This window comes from Acinonyx jubatus, chromosome C1 (assembly GCF_027475565.1).
Source record: "Acinonyx jubatus isolate Ajub_Pintada_27869175 chromosome C1, VMU_Ajub_asm_v1.0, whole genome shotgun sequence".
Classification (NCBI taxonomy): Eukaryota; Metazoa; Chordata; class Mammalia; order Carnivora; family Felidae; genus Acinonyx; species Acinonyx jubatus.
The window spans coordinates 64,147,447-64,162,072 of record NC_069381.1 but is presented as its reverse complement, the minus strand read 5'-3'; the positions used below and the strand labels follow the sequence as shown (position 1 = coordinate 64,162,072).

General features: G+C 35.8%; 1 protein-coding gene across 5 annotated transcripts in view; it reads left to right on the top strand.

The window, feature by feature from the left end:
* Window positions 1-14,626, top strand: part of USP33 (ubiquitin specific peptidase 33) — a 61,268-nt gene that overhangs the window by 14,323 nt on the left and 32,319 nt on the right. For 4 of the 5 annotated variants that reach the window (XM_027058828.2, XM_027058827.2, XM_027058824.2 and 1 more), the window contains exons 2-8: window positions 2,702-2,833; window positions 3,251-3,304; window positions 4,679-4,741; window positions 6,707-6,859; window positions 9,870-9,972; window positions 10,639-10,708; window positions 13,677-13,790. In XM_027058828.2, the coding sequence (XP_026914629.1) occupies window positions 2,753-2,833; window positions 3,251-3,304; window positions 4,679-4,741; window positions 6,707-6,859; window positions 9,870-9,972; window positions 10,639-10,708; window positions 13,677-13,790 (638 nt within the window). In that variant the 5' untranslated portion in view covers window positions 2,702-2,752. Of the gene's footprint in view, window positions 1-321; window positions 434-2,701; window positions 2,834-3,250; window positions 3,305-4,678; window positions 4,742-6,706; window positions 6,860-9,869; window positions 9,973-10,638; window positions 10,709-13,676; window positions 13,791-14,626 lie in introns of all 5 variants that reach the window. The other variant, XM_027058826.2, reaches the window with a different exon arrangement.

Genomic DNA, 14,626 nt, shown 5'->3' with positions numbered 1-14,626 from the left:
CCCTGCTTAGGGTAGTTTAATCACATGCACATGCTCATAAGTACTCAGCCGAAGACCTAATGGTAGCCCTCTGCAAACCTCATGAGTTTATTTGCTCTGTGTTTAGTTCTTTCCTCTCTGTTACTCTGCCTTGTGAATTCTAGCCACCTTGGTGCCTCTGCATTTTCAACACTGCCCCTTCAACTCAAGGAGACTGCTGGACACTATTTGGGTTTTTTCCTACGTGCACTATGGCCTAGAAGTTCTTTCTAGGCATAAGCTGGGGTAATTGTTGCCTACTTTCCAGTGCCTGATAACCATTATTTTATATATTTTGTCTAGCTTTTTAGTTATTTAAAGAGGCTAAATCTGGTTCCGGTCACTCCATCATGGCTGGCAGTGGAGGTAATTGGATAAGAAGGAAGAAATATCTAAGCACAGAAGGAAGTGAGAGGTGGGTGGGAAAGATTGCCAGACCTTTCACAAACATAAATAAGAAATGGAAAACGTTAACAGTTATTTTAAGTTAAATTTCATGCATCTGAAAGTCTGGCGCATGGCTTGTTTAATCTTATGTAATAATTTCATGTTTAGAGGGGTGCCTGGGTGGCTCAGTTGGTTGAGCATCCAACTTGGGCTCAGGTCATGATATTGTTCATGAGTTCAAACCCCACATTGAGCTTGCGGCTGTCAGTGCAGAGCCCGCTTCAGATCCTCTCTCTCTCGCTCTCTCTCTCTTTCTCTCTTTCTCTATCTCTGCCCCTTCCCCACTCATGCTCTCTCTTTCTCAAAAATGAGTAAACATTAAAAAAAAATAATGTTTAGAGATAATGATTTATTCAGTATTAACCCCTGGAGTGATTTCTGTTGTATTTTGTAGGTTGCAAGATAATATTTGACTCATTTGATTGAAACTTTTTGTTTAATGTGTTTACTAATGGGCTAGTATTTTAGCACATTTGTAAGTGTTTGTTCTTTCCTAGTAAGTTTCTTAATTTTTTCCAAAATAGTGTTCTCAAACCCCAAAGATGAACTAGAGGCATGAAAAACCTTATGGTTAAGAATGTACACACAAAAAAAATGTACATCCAAGAAATATCTGGAAGTACTGACTTAAACTTGAGATTTTACTTGGAAATCACTCACTTTACTTGAACCAGTTGTGAAATTTCTATGTGTTGAATGCTGTAAATCAGTTAGCTCTATGATTCATAAGATCTGCAGGGGAGATAAAATTTAGTGACATAGTATTCCTATCATTCTCATAAATTACATTTATAATATTGTGATGTCTTGGAAGAAGTTAAGTATGTTGGGGTTACAAAACATTTTGCCTTCTGTTTATTTTAATGGAATTTGAGGAAACTCCTGAAGATAATTAGGAAAGTTGTAATTGATGTGGGAAACTACCTCAGTCTTAAACTGGTGGTCTCATGGGAGAGAGAGATATGAGACCTTACTGGTCATCTAAAAAGAAGTACATAAAGGGATGCTGCAGAGTGCCTAATAAAATTATATGGATATGTGTAGTACTATGTGTGTGTATGTACACACTTGACATGTGCTACCTCATTTCATCCTTAAAGTAGCCCCTTGAGTTCATTATGCCAGTCTACTCTTAGAGGTATCCTCAGTTCTGTTTGACCTCAGAGTCTTGCTCTTACCTGTGAGATGCATAGGTGGATTCAAATCCTTGTTCTGCCAAATGCTAACAATGTGAAGTCAGATTTACTTCTCTTAGTCTTATATGCAATTAAGATAATAATGGTACTCTACATCAGGGTTGCTGAAAGGATTTTGTGAGGATGTTGTTTTCAACCTGAGATAATGTTGTCCCTTTGAGGACATAATTTTATTTTATTTTATTTTTTTTCAATTTTATTTTATATATTTTTTAAGAGACAGAGCATGAGCGGGGGAGGGGCAGAGAGAGAGGGAGACAGAATCTGAAGCAGACTCCAGGCTCCCAGCTGTCGGCACAGAGTCTAACATAGGGCTTGAACTCACAAACTATGAGATCATGACCTGAGCTGAAGTCAGACGCTTAACTGACTGAGCCACCCAGGTGACCTGGAGGGCATAATTTTATACTGTACTTGTAAAAGCAGTGGTGAGAGTGTTCTGGCATCTAATGGGTTGAAGCAAGAATGTTGCTAAACACCTTACAATGCACAGGGCAAACCCCCACAGTAGAGAAGTATTTGGTCCAAAGTATCAATGTGGTGCCAACTTGAGAAACTTTAGTATGTGACCATCTTGGTATATTGCTAAGATACCAGACAATTTCATTTATATCATCACTAGGGGCTGCAGCTAGTGTGAAAATGAATGTTTATATTTGATGGTTCTTTTAATTCCTATTCCAGTCTAAGGATTAATCTTAAAAAAGAAAAAAAAAGATACAAGTACTTAAATTGAATAACTTCAACTTTTTCCCTTTTATTTATATTCTAAAATATGAAATGGGAGAAAGGGGGAAAAGCAGCAAAAGTAATGGAGAAACAAACTTACATTGATACATAGTTATCAGTTTCAATATAATGTTAATTTTGTGGAGAAATTTCCAGTGTACATGTTAAATTATGAAAGTAATCTAGGTATATTTGAAAAATATACTAGGGTAGACTTGTAAACATGCATGCTTATTATTTTAGCCTTTATTTTAATGATTTTTAATATTTAGCATTTTTTAATTAACATTTTTTGGTTGTTTTTCCCATAGGTGTTACCTCATTTGGAAATACTTGGGAGACAGGAAAAAGTTACTAACAAAATGTCACCTTTTCAAAATCATTGTCCACATTTGGATTCAGTTGGTGAAATAACGAAAGAAGACTTAATGCAAAAATCTCATGTAAGATATAGGGTTTTTACCTTGCTTAGAAAAATCATTCATTGCTCTCTCAAATGTGTGTTTTTTTTAAATAAATTACTGTAATACTCTGTGTTCATGGGCTCCAATTTATTATTTTTTGAATATTTATTTACTTTTGAGAGAGAGAGAGAGCGTGAGCAGAAGCGGAGTGGGGGTGGTGTAGAGAAAGGGGAGACACAGAATCCGAAGCAGGCTCTAGGCTCTAAGCTGTCAGCACAGAGCCCTATCTGGACTCGAACTCGTGAACTGCAAGATTATGACTTGAGCTGAAGTTGGACGCTCAACCAACTGAGCCACCCAGGCGCCCCTCCAATTTCTTATGTAATATTATTAGTCAATTGTATGTGTTTGGCTGTGTCAACATAATGATAATGCTATTTGATTTTTGTTTTATAGGGTACTTGTCAGGATTGTAAAGTCAGAGGACCAAATCTTTGGGCATGTTTGGAGGTATGTATATTTTTCAAAACTTTGGTATTATAAAAATTTATATCTGAATAAGGATAACTATAAGAGTTTTTTGACACTTAACAGATTTCATAAATGAGCATGCTTTAAAAAAAGATGATTAGTGATAACAAATTAAACTTTATAAACTTTGGGTTTTATTTATTTTTTATTTTTATTAAAAAAAATTTTTTTTTAACGTTTATTTATTTTTGAGACAGAGAGAGACAGAGCATGAACGGGGGGGGGGGGGGTCAGAGAGAGGGAGACACAGAATCTGAAACAGGCTCCAGGCTCTGAGCTGTCAGCACAGAGCCCAACGCGGGGCTTGAACTCACGGACCGCGAGATCATGACCTGAGCTGAAGTCGGCCGCTTAACCGACTGAGCCACCCAGGCGCCCCTATAAACTTTGGGTTTTAAATTCCAGTGCTTTTACAGAGTTTTAGTAAATCACTAAATATATATATGTGTATATATATATGTGTATATATATATTTATATGAGACTTATTTTTTTAATTTTATCCAAATTTTTTAAAATTTTAAAATTTTAATCCAAGTTAGTTAACATATAGTGTAATAATAGTTTATAAGAGTAGAATTTAGTGATTCATCACTTACATATAACACCCAGTGCTCATCCCAACAAGTGCCCTCCTTAATGGCCATCACCCATTTAGCCTGTCCCCCCATCCAACACCCTTCCAGCAACCCTCAGTTTGTTCTCTGTGTTTAAGAATCTTTTATGGTTTGTTTCCCTCTCTGTTTTTATTTTATTTTTCCTTCTCTTCCCCTATATTCAGCTGTTTTGTTTCTTAAATTCCACCTATCAGTGAAATCATATGATATCTGTCTTTCTTTGACCTACTTCTCTTAGCATAGTATGTTTTGGTTCCATCCATGTTTTTGCAAATGGCAAGATTTCATTTTGATTGCTGAGTAATACTCCAGTGTGTGTGTGTGTGTGTGTGTGTGTGTGTGTGTGTGTGTGTACACACACACACACACACCATATTTTCTTTATCCATTTTTCAGTTGATGGACATTTGGGCTCTTTTCTGTAATTTGGTATTGTCGATAACACTGCTATAAACATTGGGGTGCATGTGCCCCTTTGAATCATCATTTCTGCATCTAATCACTAAAATATTTTATGCTTGTCTTATATTAGAGGTGACATAGCTTGTAATTTAGAAATATTCTCATTTTATTCTTCTGTTCCTAATGCCATTTGGTTAAAATAAATGAATATGGAAAGTCATTTAGTCATTAAGTTAAAACCTATGATCAAAACTTAATTGTAAATGTAAATGTGATGCTATTATATATTTACACATGTTATAAAATGACTTATTTTTCTTTCTGTATAATTACAGAATAGATGTTCATATGTTGGTTGTGGTGAATCACAAGTAGATCACAGCACTATACATTCTCAGGTATGTATATGGAAAATTTTTTTGGAGTTTATTTACTTGCTTTGTAAGTTTTCATTCATTCATTCATTCATTCATTCATTTATTTATCTGTCTATTTGAGAGAGAGAGAGAAGAACGGAGGGAGGGAATGAGGGAGAAAGTGCTTCAGCAGGGGAGAGGCAGAGGGAAAGGGAAAGACAATCCCAAGCAGGCTCCACACCCAGCACTGAGCCCAATGCACAGGGGTCAGGGGCTCGATCTCACAACCGTGAGATCGTGACCTGAGCCAAAATCAGGAGTCAGACACTTAACTGACTGAGCCACCCAGGCATTCCTTAAGTTTTTATTTTAATTCCAGTTAGTTAACATATAGTATTATATTAGTTACAATATAGTGATTTAGCAATTCCATATATCACCTGGTGTATAGAAAATTTTTATGCAAGATACTTAAAAAAAATTTTTTTTAATGTTTATTTTTGAGAGAGACAGAGCGTGAGCGGGGGAGGGGCAGAGAGAGAGGGGAAACACAGAATCCAAAGTAGGCTCCAGGCTTTGAGCTGTCAGCACAGCTCATGGACTGCGAGATCATGACCTGAGCTGAAGTCAGACGCTTAACTGACTGAGCCACCCAGGCACCCCTTTGCAAGATATTTTTTAAAGCGAGCCTGAAGGAAAGGGAAAGCAAGCAAATACAACATTATTAATTCAAGTTGTAATTCAAAATTTTCCCCTTTTTTATATAAGAGGAATTAAACCTTTGCTTATACTTTCTAAAAGGTGGGGAGGGGAATTGCTAAGATTAATATTAGATTGAGATTGTAATTAAGAGAGTAATGATTTAAGAAATTTGCCTCCTGGTTTATGAAGATGATAGTTGGAATTTTAGGAGAATATGAAAATTGAAGTCAAGAGTGGATGCCTATGCCTATGATAGGGCCTGGGTAACTTTTAAGTCTCAACTCACCTTCTGCACATCTTACCTTCTGCACATCTTAATTGGAGTTCTCTTTCTACTTCACCCTGGTTGTTTGGTGCTTGTGTGTAATTCTGGTATGGTATGGTATGGTATGGTAGAGTGTAGTAGAACTTCTATTCTAAACTGTATGCTTCTTTTCTTTCTTTTTTTTTTTTTTAAACTATATGTTTCTTGAGCATGAACTGTCTTTTTCACATTGATGTCTCTGTAGCATTAATTGTTCTCAGTCAGGGTTCCTCAAGACAATTAATTAAGCCTGAATATTCCAAAGCCCTCAGGCATCATTGTACATAATTTACTTCTATTTTGTGCATCTAGAATGGTAGTGCTGTGTACCATTCCTGTGAGAATTGAGAAAATAGTTACTAAGATCATTTTCTGTAGGCATAAATTCTCTCCATGAACTCTGATTGAGAAAGGCCAGAATTTTATGTATCCAAGATCATATATTCATATTGCTTGAGATGTTTTTTGCTTTGACTTACATCATTTGACTCATTCTTTTGAATAGTTACTATGATCTTTTAGAATAGTTACTATGCTTTGGTCAATTATTTTCTTGTATTATACTTATTTGCTAACTCCAAAGCAGAGTCTTAGTCTTATGTTTATTTTTATGCTGAACAGTGGTGAAAAATGACAATAGTATAATTTCTAGAATAGGTTTATATATTGTTACTATTCACTATACTTTAATAGTTTATCTAAAGAATATGTTTTTGGTGTTCAAGTTTTAACTCTTCTCTTTGGAATATATTATTCATTAAAGGCCATTAGTTTATCTTATATGATTTCTTTAAAGTGGTTTTTTTTTTGGTTTGTTTTTGTTTTTGTTTTAGTAATCTCTACACCCAGTGTGGGGTGTTGAACTTATGACCCCAAGATCAAGAGCCACATACTCTTCTTCCAACTGAGCCAGTTAGGCATCCCCTTATATGATCTTTTGAAATGTTTTCTACTATACCTAATTTTGGTTCCTCTTCTTCCTCCCCTATGAAATTGTATAGGAGACAAAGCATTATCTTACTGTGAACCTTACTACTCTTCGAGTATGGTGTTATGCTTGCAGCAAAGAAGTATTTTTGGATAGGAAATTAGGAACTCAGCCTTCTTTGCCTCATGTAAGACCACTTCACCAAACCCAAGAAAATAGTGTCCAGGTAATAATCAAACTTTATTTAATTAAAATATCGTATATTTTCAGGTATGATTTTAGAATTTGTCACGTAGTTGAAATGTATAACAACTCTACCTCACTTGTACTTTAAATATTTCTGTAATGTGCCTTTTTTCTTGATTGCAATACTGAGGCTAGCCTTTGCTCTTTTATAGAATGATATGTTATAGTAAGATTGAAGCTCACCTGTCTGAAGATGGAAAAGCATGTTTTGTGTTTTTAAAACTTAAAAACAAACTTCTTTTTTTAAAGTTTATTTTGAGAGACATGTAGAGAGCACAGTGGTGGGGGGGGGCGGGGTGCAGAGAGGGAGACAGAATACCAAGCAGGTTCCACTTTATCAGCATAGACCCCAATGTGGGACTCAAACTTCCAAACTGTGAGATCATGACCTGAGCTGAAATCAAGAGTCAGCTGCTTAACCAACTGAGCCAGTCAGGCACCCTAACAAACTGTCTTTAAAAAGTGTATATTTTTCTAGCAATCTGATTCTAGGAGAGGGGGCAGGCCTTTTTTGATAGGAAATTACAAATACAAATTCAGCTCCCTTTTCCTCATTTCTCTCCCCTTTCTACCTCCATTAATATTACTAAGAACATTTTACTAATTTATCGAAAACCAAATAGGATATATTAAAGCTTAGCGTTGATCTTTGGTTTCAAAATATGTGTAGGCTCGCAAAGATTAATCACTTAATTTTGAGAATTTTCTAGTTCTATAAAAATAGGGAAAAGGAAATGAAAATATTAGAAGAGTTGGCTTCTAACTTACTGTACTCATCATTTGCTCTGTATGGTTTAATTAACACATTAGTGAGGTTTTTTTCCCCCTCATGTATCAAAAAAATCACATTGTATTTCTATACTTGTCTTCCTTGATACCAGCTTTTAACATTTTTCTATTATATCTTTGTGTCACATTCTGATAGTAGACATTTGTGTAAATAAATTTGCTTGTCTTACATATTATATAACTAAAATGAGTAGATTTTAGACAAGCTATATTTTTTTGTATTTCAAAGTTGAATGGCTGTAGTGGATAAATCACCAAACTACCATTACTATTTCTGCCACTGATATTATCATTCAGAAATGTGTTTTTTGTCTTGTTTTTAATGCCTTGATAGTTTGAAAGTAAGTTTTCTGGAACACACTTGCATTATTAACAAAAATGTGGTAACTAAAAGTTTAATCACATAAGGAATTGATAACAGTTTATAAGGGTAATACTCAGGTGGTTGAAAAAATAAGTGCAGATAGTTCACAAAAAGGAAATACAAATAAAAACACATTGACAAAGTAACCATCACTGACTAAAGAAAACAGTTATCTGTTGCCATTTCTGCCAGATTTTGCAGAATGTTGAATGAATGTTGAATGTCTTAATGAATGTTGAATCTGATTGAATAAATATACTGATATTTTTGTGATAGTTTGTAGATAATTCTCTGTGAGTTATATTTATAACACATAAAAGGCATGAATTTAATTTCATGCAACTTCCTGATCCCATTGTTGAATAAAATTACTCAGAAGAAAAAAGTTATTTGTACAATTTTTTAACATAAAATTTCTATGCTGTTGGAACATTAATTATAAAATAATAATATTGGAGACCAAATGTCATTAGTAAGATTTCTTAAATAAAAATTTTTTCTAGGAGGTAAAATTTTAAATGATTTTTTAAAAATTTTTTTTTTTTTTAACGTTTATTTATTTTTGAGACTGAGAGAGAGACAGAGCATGGACAGGGGAGGGGCAGAGAGAGAGGGAGACACAGAATCTGAAACGGGCTCCAGGCTCTGAGCTGTCAGCACAGAGCCCGACGCGGGGCTTGAACTCACAGACCATGAGATCATGACCTGAGCCGAAGTCAGACGCTTAACCGACTGAGTCACCCAGGCGCCCCTTAAATGATTTTTTAAAAACCTCTATACTTAAATACAATTAAGTGAGAATATGGGGCCAGCTCAAATGTTCAGTATCTACAGATACCAGTAAAGTAAAATAAATGTATAAAGTGGGTAGGTAGAAAAGTGCATATGCATGCATTGTAGAGGTGGAATAAGGCCTGAATAAGTTGGAGAGTCAGAGCATATGCTAAGTGCATGCTGCTGTTCAGTTTCCTCCTTTAAGTGATAGTTGCTAAATGGGTTCAGTGTAGTTCAGTCTTCTATTAAAAGAGAACTTGCAGAATCTGATATTTCTATGAGCTCTCCTGATTTTTAAAATATTAGATCAAAGTTTTTCTTCTGTGTCTTTTTTTTTTTTTTTTTAAGTGTGAGCTAGCATTTGACGAACCCGTCACCAGTTGCAACATTTGAGTTAAGACAATATTTGGAAATTAATTCTGGAATATTTTATTACTATTTGAAATAACTGAACTATTTCATATGTATAAAATAATGCAAAATAAGTATGGTAACAAGTATCAGGTGAGATTGTAGAAGTCTACAGATAAGTTGGTGTGTTAATGATAGAAAAACTTTAGTATTTTCTTCCTGTAAAAAGTTAGAAAAATCTGAAAAGATGGTGTAGGAATGTGTGCCTAGATTTTTTTTAGCTTGATAACACTGAATTGGATTGGAATTCACTGAACTGATAACTATTAACTTTTCTTTAAAAAAAAAAAAATTTTTTTTTAAATTTTTATTTATTTTTGAGACAGAGACAGAACATGAATGGGGGGAGGGTCAGAGAGAGAGGGAGACACAGAATCTAAGCAGGCTCCAGGCTCCGAGCTGTCAGCACAGAGCCCGATGTGGGGCTTGAATTCATAAACTGTGAGATCATGACCTGAGCCGAAGTCGGATGCTTAACTGACCGAGCCACTCAGGCGCCCCAATTGTTAACTTTTCAATTCAGAAAAGTCGTAAGTGGCTTTGTTATTCAAGTGCATTTTTAATAAAGATAGAGTGACATGCTCTTTCCTAGTGTAGATCCTCATTACTTTCAAGATGTAAATGTAAATTTGCTGTCTTCCCTGTTATCAAGGATTTTAAAATACCAAGTAGTACAACATTAAAAACTCCTCTGGTTGCTGTATTTGATGATTTGGACATAGAAGTGGAAGAAGAAGATGAACTTAAGGCAAGAGGTAAAATCTCCTATATAACACTCTTTTCTATGGTACTACACATTTCTTTAGGAAATTGTAATGTGAAAATTTCAAACTCGAGAAGTGAAAGAGACTCTATAGATGTTGATGGCCTAAATAAATAAATAAATAAATAAAATCTAAAATTTGGCCTAGTACAATTGTATTTGCAGGGAAAGCAGACTGACAACTTTTGAGAGATGCTTGGTTTCTCTGGCATCACTTTACCAAAGCCCTTAGTATAAACTATCCATATACAATTTAGTACAAATTTTGTGTTTTATAATTGATGCAAGGGAATTTTAACTTTTAAATGTTTATTTAAATAATTATCTGAAAATTAACACTTTAGTAGAATCCTGACCTCTGAGTTCCTCAAATTGATATTTTGTATTTCCATAATGTATTTTGCGGTTTTTTTTCCCCTTAGTTTTTAAATATTTTGAGTTATCTCTGTACCCAATGTGGTGCTTGAACTCACAACCCCATGATCAAGGGTTGCATGCTCCACAGATTGAGCCAGCTAGGTGCCCCTATTTTTTGTGTTCTTAACATAGTTTGAGAACTGTAATAAGTATCATACATAGTTACATATTCAGTAAACACTTAGAAAATTAAGTCACTGCATTATTGAGTGATGACATAATTTATGATTGTTCTTAATAGGTCTTACAGGTTTGAAAAATATTGGAAATACTTGTTATATGAATGCAGCTTTGCAGGCTCTTTCTAATTGGTAAGTATAGAAATTAATTTTGTATAGCTTTTTAAAGTCACTCTTTATCACAGTTCTTATATGGCAGTTATACTTCAATAAAACTTTCTAAATGAAAAAAAAAATAAAGTCACTCTTTGAGCAGAAAACCATGCTGTTGGTAACCTATGGCCATACCACTCTGAACGTGCCTGATCTCACCTGATCATGGAAGCTAAGCAGGTTGGATCTGGTTAGTATGTGGATGGGAGAAAATCATGCTGCTCGTAATTTGCTAAAAAAAAAAAAAAAAAGAAAAGGAAAGAAAGAAAGAAAGATGAGTCAGAGGAGGAAAGAAAGAAGTACACTAATAGTAATATGAGAAAGAGTTAACAATTCTATTCAATTTCCCTAGCCAATAGGATCCCATAAATCCTTGGCTGTCCTTCTTCCCTCAATGAATTCCTCTCTTTCCCTCTCACTTTCTGAAATGACCCCATTTAAAAGATTCTGTGGATTAACTATGTAAATGTCCTGAAAAGTTTCTTTTTTCTTTCTTGTTAAGTAATCCTGAAGGTAGAGTAGGCAAGAAACTGGGTTGGTACTAATCCATTGTCCCAGTGGGATTATTCAGGCCTGTATTTCCTGAGACTGCTGGTTCTGGTGTAAACCCTAGTTAGTTGTGTGCCTTTGAGCAAGTTATTTGTTTTAACATCTAGAAAATGAGAAGCTTGAACTAATTCCTCAGATCACTTTTTTTTTAATGTTTGTTTTTGAGACAGAGAGAGAGAGAGAGAGAAACAGCATGAGTGGGGGAGGGGCAGAGAGAGAGGGAGACACATAATGGAAAACAGGCTCCAGGCTCTGAGCTGTCAGTACAGGGCCTGACATGGGGCTCGAACCCACGAGCCAGGAGATCATGACCTGAGCTGAAGTCAGATGCTCAACCGACAGATCCACCCAGGTGCCCCTTCCTCAAATCACTTACAGAGGTGCTATGAAAATATTTTGTACTTTTCTGTAGGTGAAAAGTCTTTAATAAAAAGTATTCAGGTTTTTTTTTTTAATGTTTATTTTTGAGAGAGACAGCACGCAAATGGGGGAGGGGCAGGGAGAGAGGGACACACAGAATCCCAAGCAGGCTCCAGGCTCTGAGCTGTTAGCATAGAGCCCAATGCGGGGCTTGAATCCACGAACCACGAGATCATGACCTGAGCCAAAGTTAGACATCCAACTGAGCCACTCAGGTGCCCCTAGATTTTTTGTTTCTTAATCATACTTTTACAGAATAGGTAGGGGCAGCATGGAATGCTCTGTAGACATCTGTTGAGTCCATCTAGTCCAACATGTAGTTTAAGTCCAGTGTTTATTGATTTTCTGGCTGGAAGATTTATCCATTGTTGGAGATGAGTATTGAAGTCCCCTACTGTTACTGTATTGCTGTTTATTTCTCCCTTCATATCTATTAATACTTGCTTTGTTTATTTAGCTCCCCTGTGTTGGGTGCATATTTGTAGATGTTATCCTTTTGATGACTCAATCCCTTTATCATAATATAATGGCCTTCTTTATATCTTGTTAGAGCTTTGAGTTAAAGTCTGCTTTGTGGGGGCGCCTGGGTGGCTCAGTCGGTTAAGCATCCGACTTCTGCTCAGGTCACGATCTCGTCTGTGAGTTTGAGCCCCGCGTCGGGCTCTGGGCTGGTGGCTCGGAGCCTGGAGCCTGCTTCAGATTCTGTGTCTCCCTTTCTCTCTGCCCCATCCCCGTTCATGCTCTGTCTTTCTCTGTCTCAAAAATAAATTAAAAAAAAAAGTTAAATAAAAAAAAATAAATCTGCTTTGTGTAATATAAATATAGTTACCTAAATCTTCTTTCATTTTTCACTTGCATGGAATATCTTTTTAGGATAGCCAGTTTTTTTTTTGTTTGTTTGTTTTTGTTTTTGTTTATTTATGAGACAGAGACAGAGCATGAGTGGGGGGAGGGGCAGAGAGAGAGGGAGACACAGAATAGGATAGCCAGTTTATTGCAGGGCAGGGCTTGGTCCTTTGCCCAGTCTTTTTCCTGTAACTGAATAGATTCACTGAGGTTCCCTCCAGCTAATCATGCTCATAGAAGATAATATTGCCTTTTTTTTTTTAATGTTTATTTTGAGACTGAGATAGTATGTGTATGAGTGGGGGAGGGGCAGAGAGAGAGAATCCCAAACAGAGCCTGTCATGCACAGAGCCCAGCATGGAGCTTGATCTCACGAACTGTGAGAACATGACCTGAACTGAAATCTACAGCTGGATGCTTAAGTGACTGAGCCACTCAGGCACCCCAACAGTATTGCCTTTCAAATTGCTAACTGAGCCACCAGATGGATAGTAGTATCACTTACTGAGATGTAGAAGCCTGGAGGAAGAATAGATTCACTTGAAGGTTAAATTTTGATCATGTTAAATTTAAGATGCTCAGCACAGCCATCAGTTTGGATATTTGATATAAATCTGGAATTTAGATGAGATATTTGACTTTCATAAGTTTGACTGGCTTTGGCATGAACATGAAAATTTAAGGACACCCCAGGAAAAGAGTATATAGGGAAGAGAGGTAAAGTCCTAGGATCCAGTCCTGAGGGGCTTTGATATTTGTATATCTGGTAAGAGTCAAAAGAACAGTAAAGAAGGGAAAGAGTTGCCAGAGATAAAGAAAAATGGAAAAATTCATCATTGTTCAAGAGAATGGTTGCTCAAGAATGAGGGGTAGGTCACTTGTAATAAATGCTACTAAGAGGGAGTGAAAGATGTTGACTGCATCTGGCAGCATTGTGGAGTCTGATACAGTGGGGTCAAATTTGATTTGAATGGGTTGAACACGAATATGAAGAAGTGAATGTGAAGCTGTAAAAGGGAGCAAAGAAATGATAGATATGGGGCTGTATGTGCTACCAATTTATTGAATGACTGGAAGTCAGTCATTATTAAGCTTTGATTCCACTTTAACATTTTTCTTTTTTTTGAATTAGCCCACCTTTGACACAGTTTTTTCTTGATTGTGGAGGACTAGCTCGAACAGATAAGAAACCAGCCATTTGTAAAAGTTATCTGAAACTAATGACCGAACTGTGGCATAAAAGCAGGTATGTACTTAATGTATTTATTCTCTTTATTATTATTTTTTTAAGTTTATTTGTTTTGAGGGAGAGAAAGCACATGGGGAGGGGCAGAGCAAGAGAGAGAGAGAATCCCAAGCCGACTCCGTGCTGTCAGGTTGGAGCCTGATGTGGGGCTTGAATCCACTTAATCGTGAGACCATGACCTGAGCTGAAATCAAGAGCCAGATGCTTAACCGACTGAGCCACCCAGGTGCTCCTCTTTATTACGTTTTTAAATGAATATCAAATATTAAAAGGATATAGGTGCACATATGTAGAGCTGAAAAAAAGTAAATTTGAGACAAGTTCATTTTACAGTATGTTCTGTTTCAAACTGAACATCCAAATGAAGTATCTGGACTGCAGATAAGTTGAAATGCTAAAGCTGCTATTACTGACACTTGAATTTTAATGCAGGAGTAGACATTCTCACAACGCTAAAATCAGACCATAAATACTTAGGTGAATGTTCATTTTTCTGCTTATGTTTATTTCCTGTAAAGTGTAGCATTAGAAGAATAATTGTTCAATGTAATATTTTACTAATTTTGTTTTAGAATTATTCAGAAAATTGTGTTTACCATTAGTCCTAACTGCTCAACCTTATCTGTAAAGAAAACAATCACCAAAGCTTTTTTTTTTTAAAACCTCACAAGACTTTTGAGATCTTGATTTGTAATGTAAAAATTTCGGTAGTATTTAAAGTTTTAACATTCCCCTATTCCTAAGTGCCTCAGTTTTCTTTGAGATATTTTACCCCCTACTAAGCATCTCTTAAGTCAAACAAAAATTTGTTAGTACTTTGATTTTAACATGCTAGG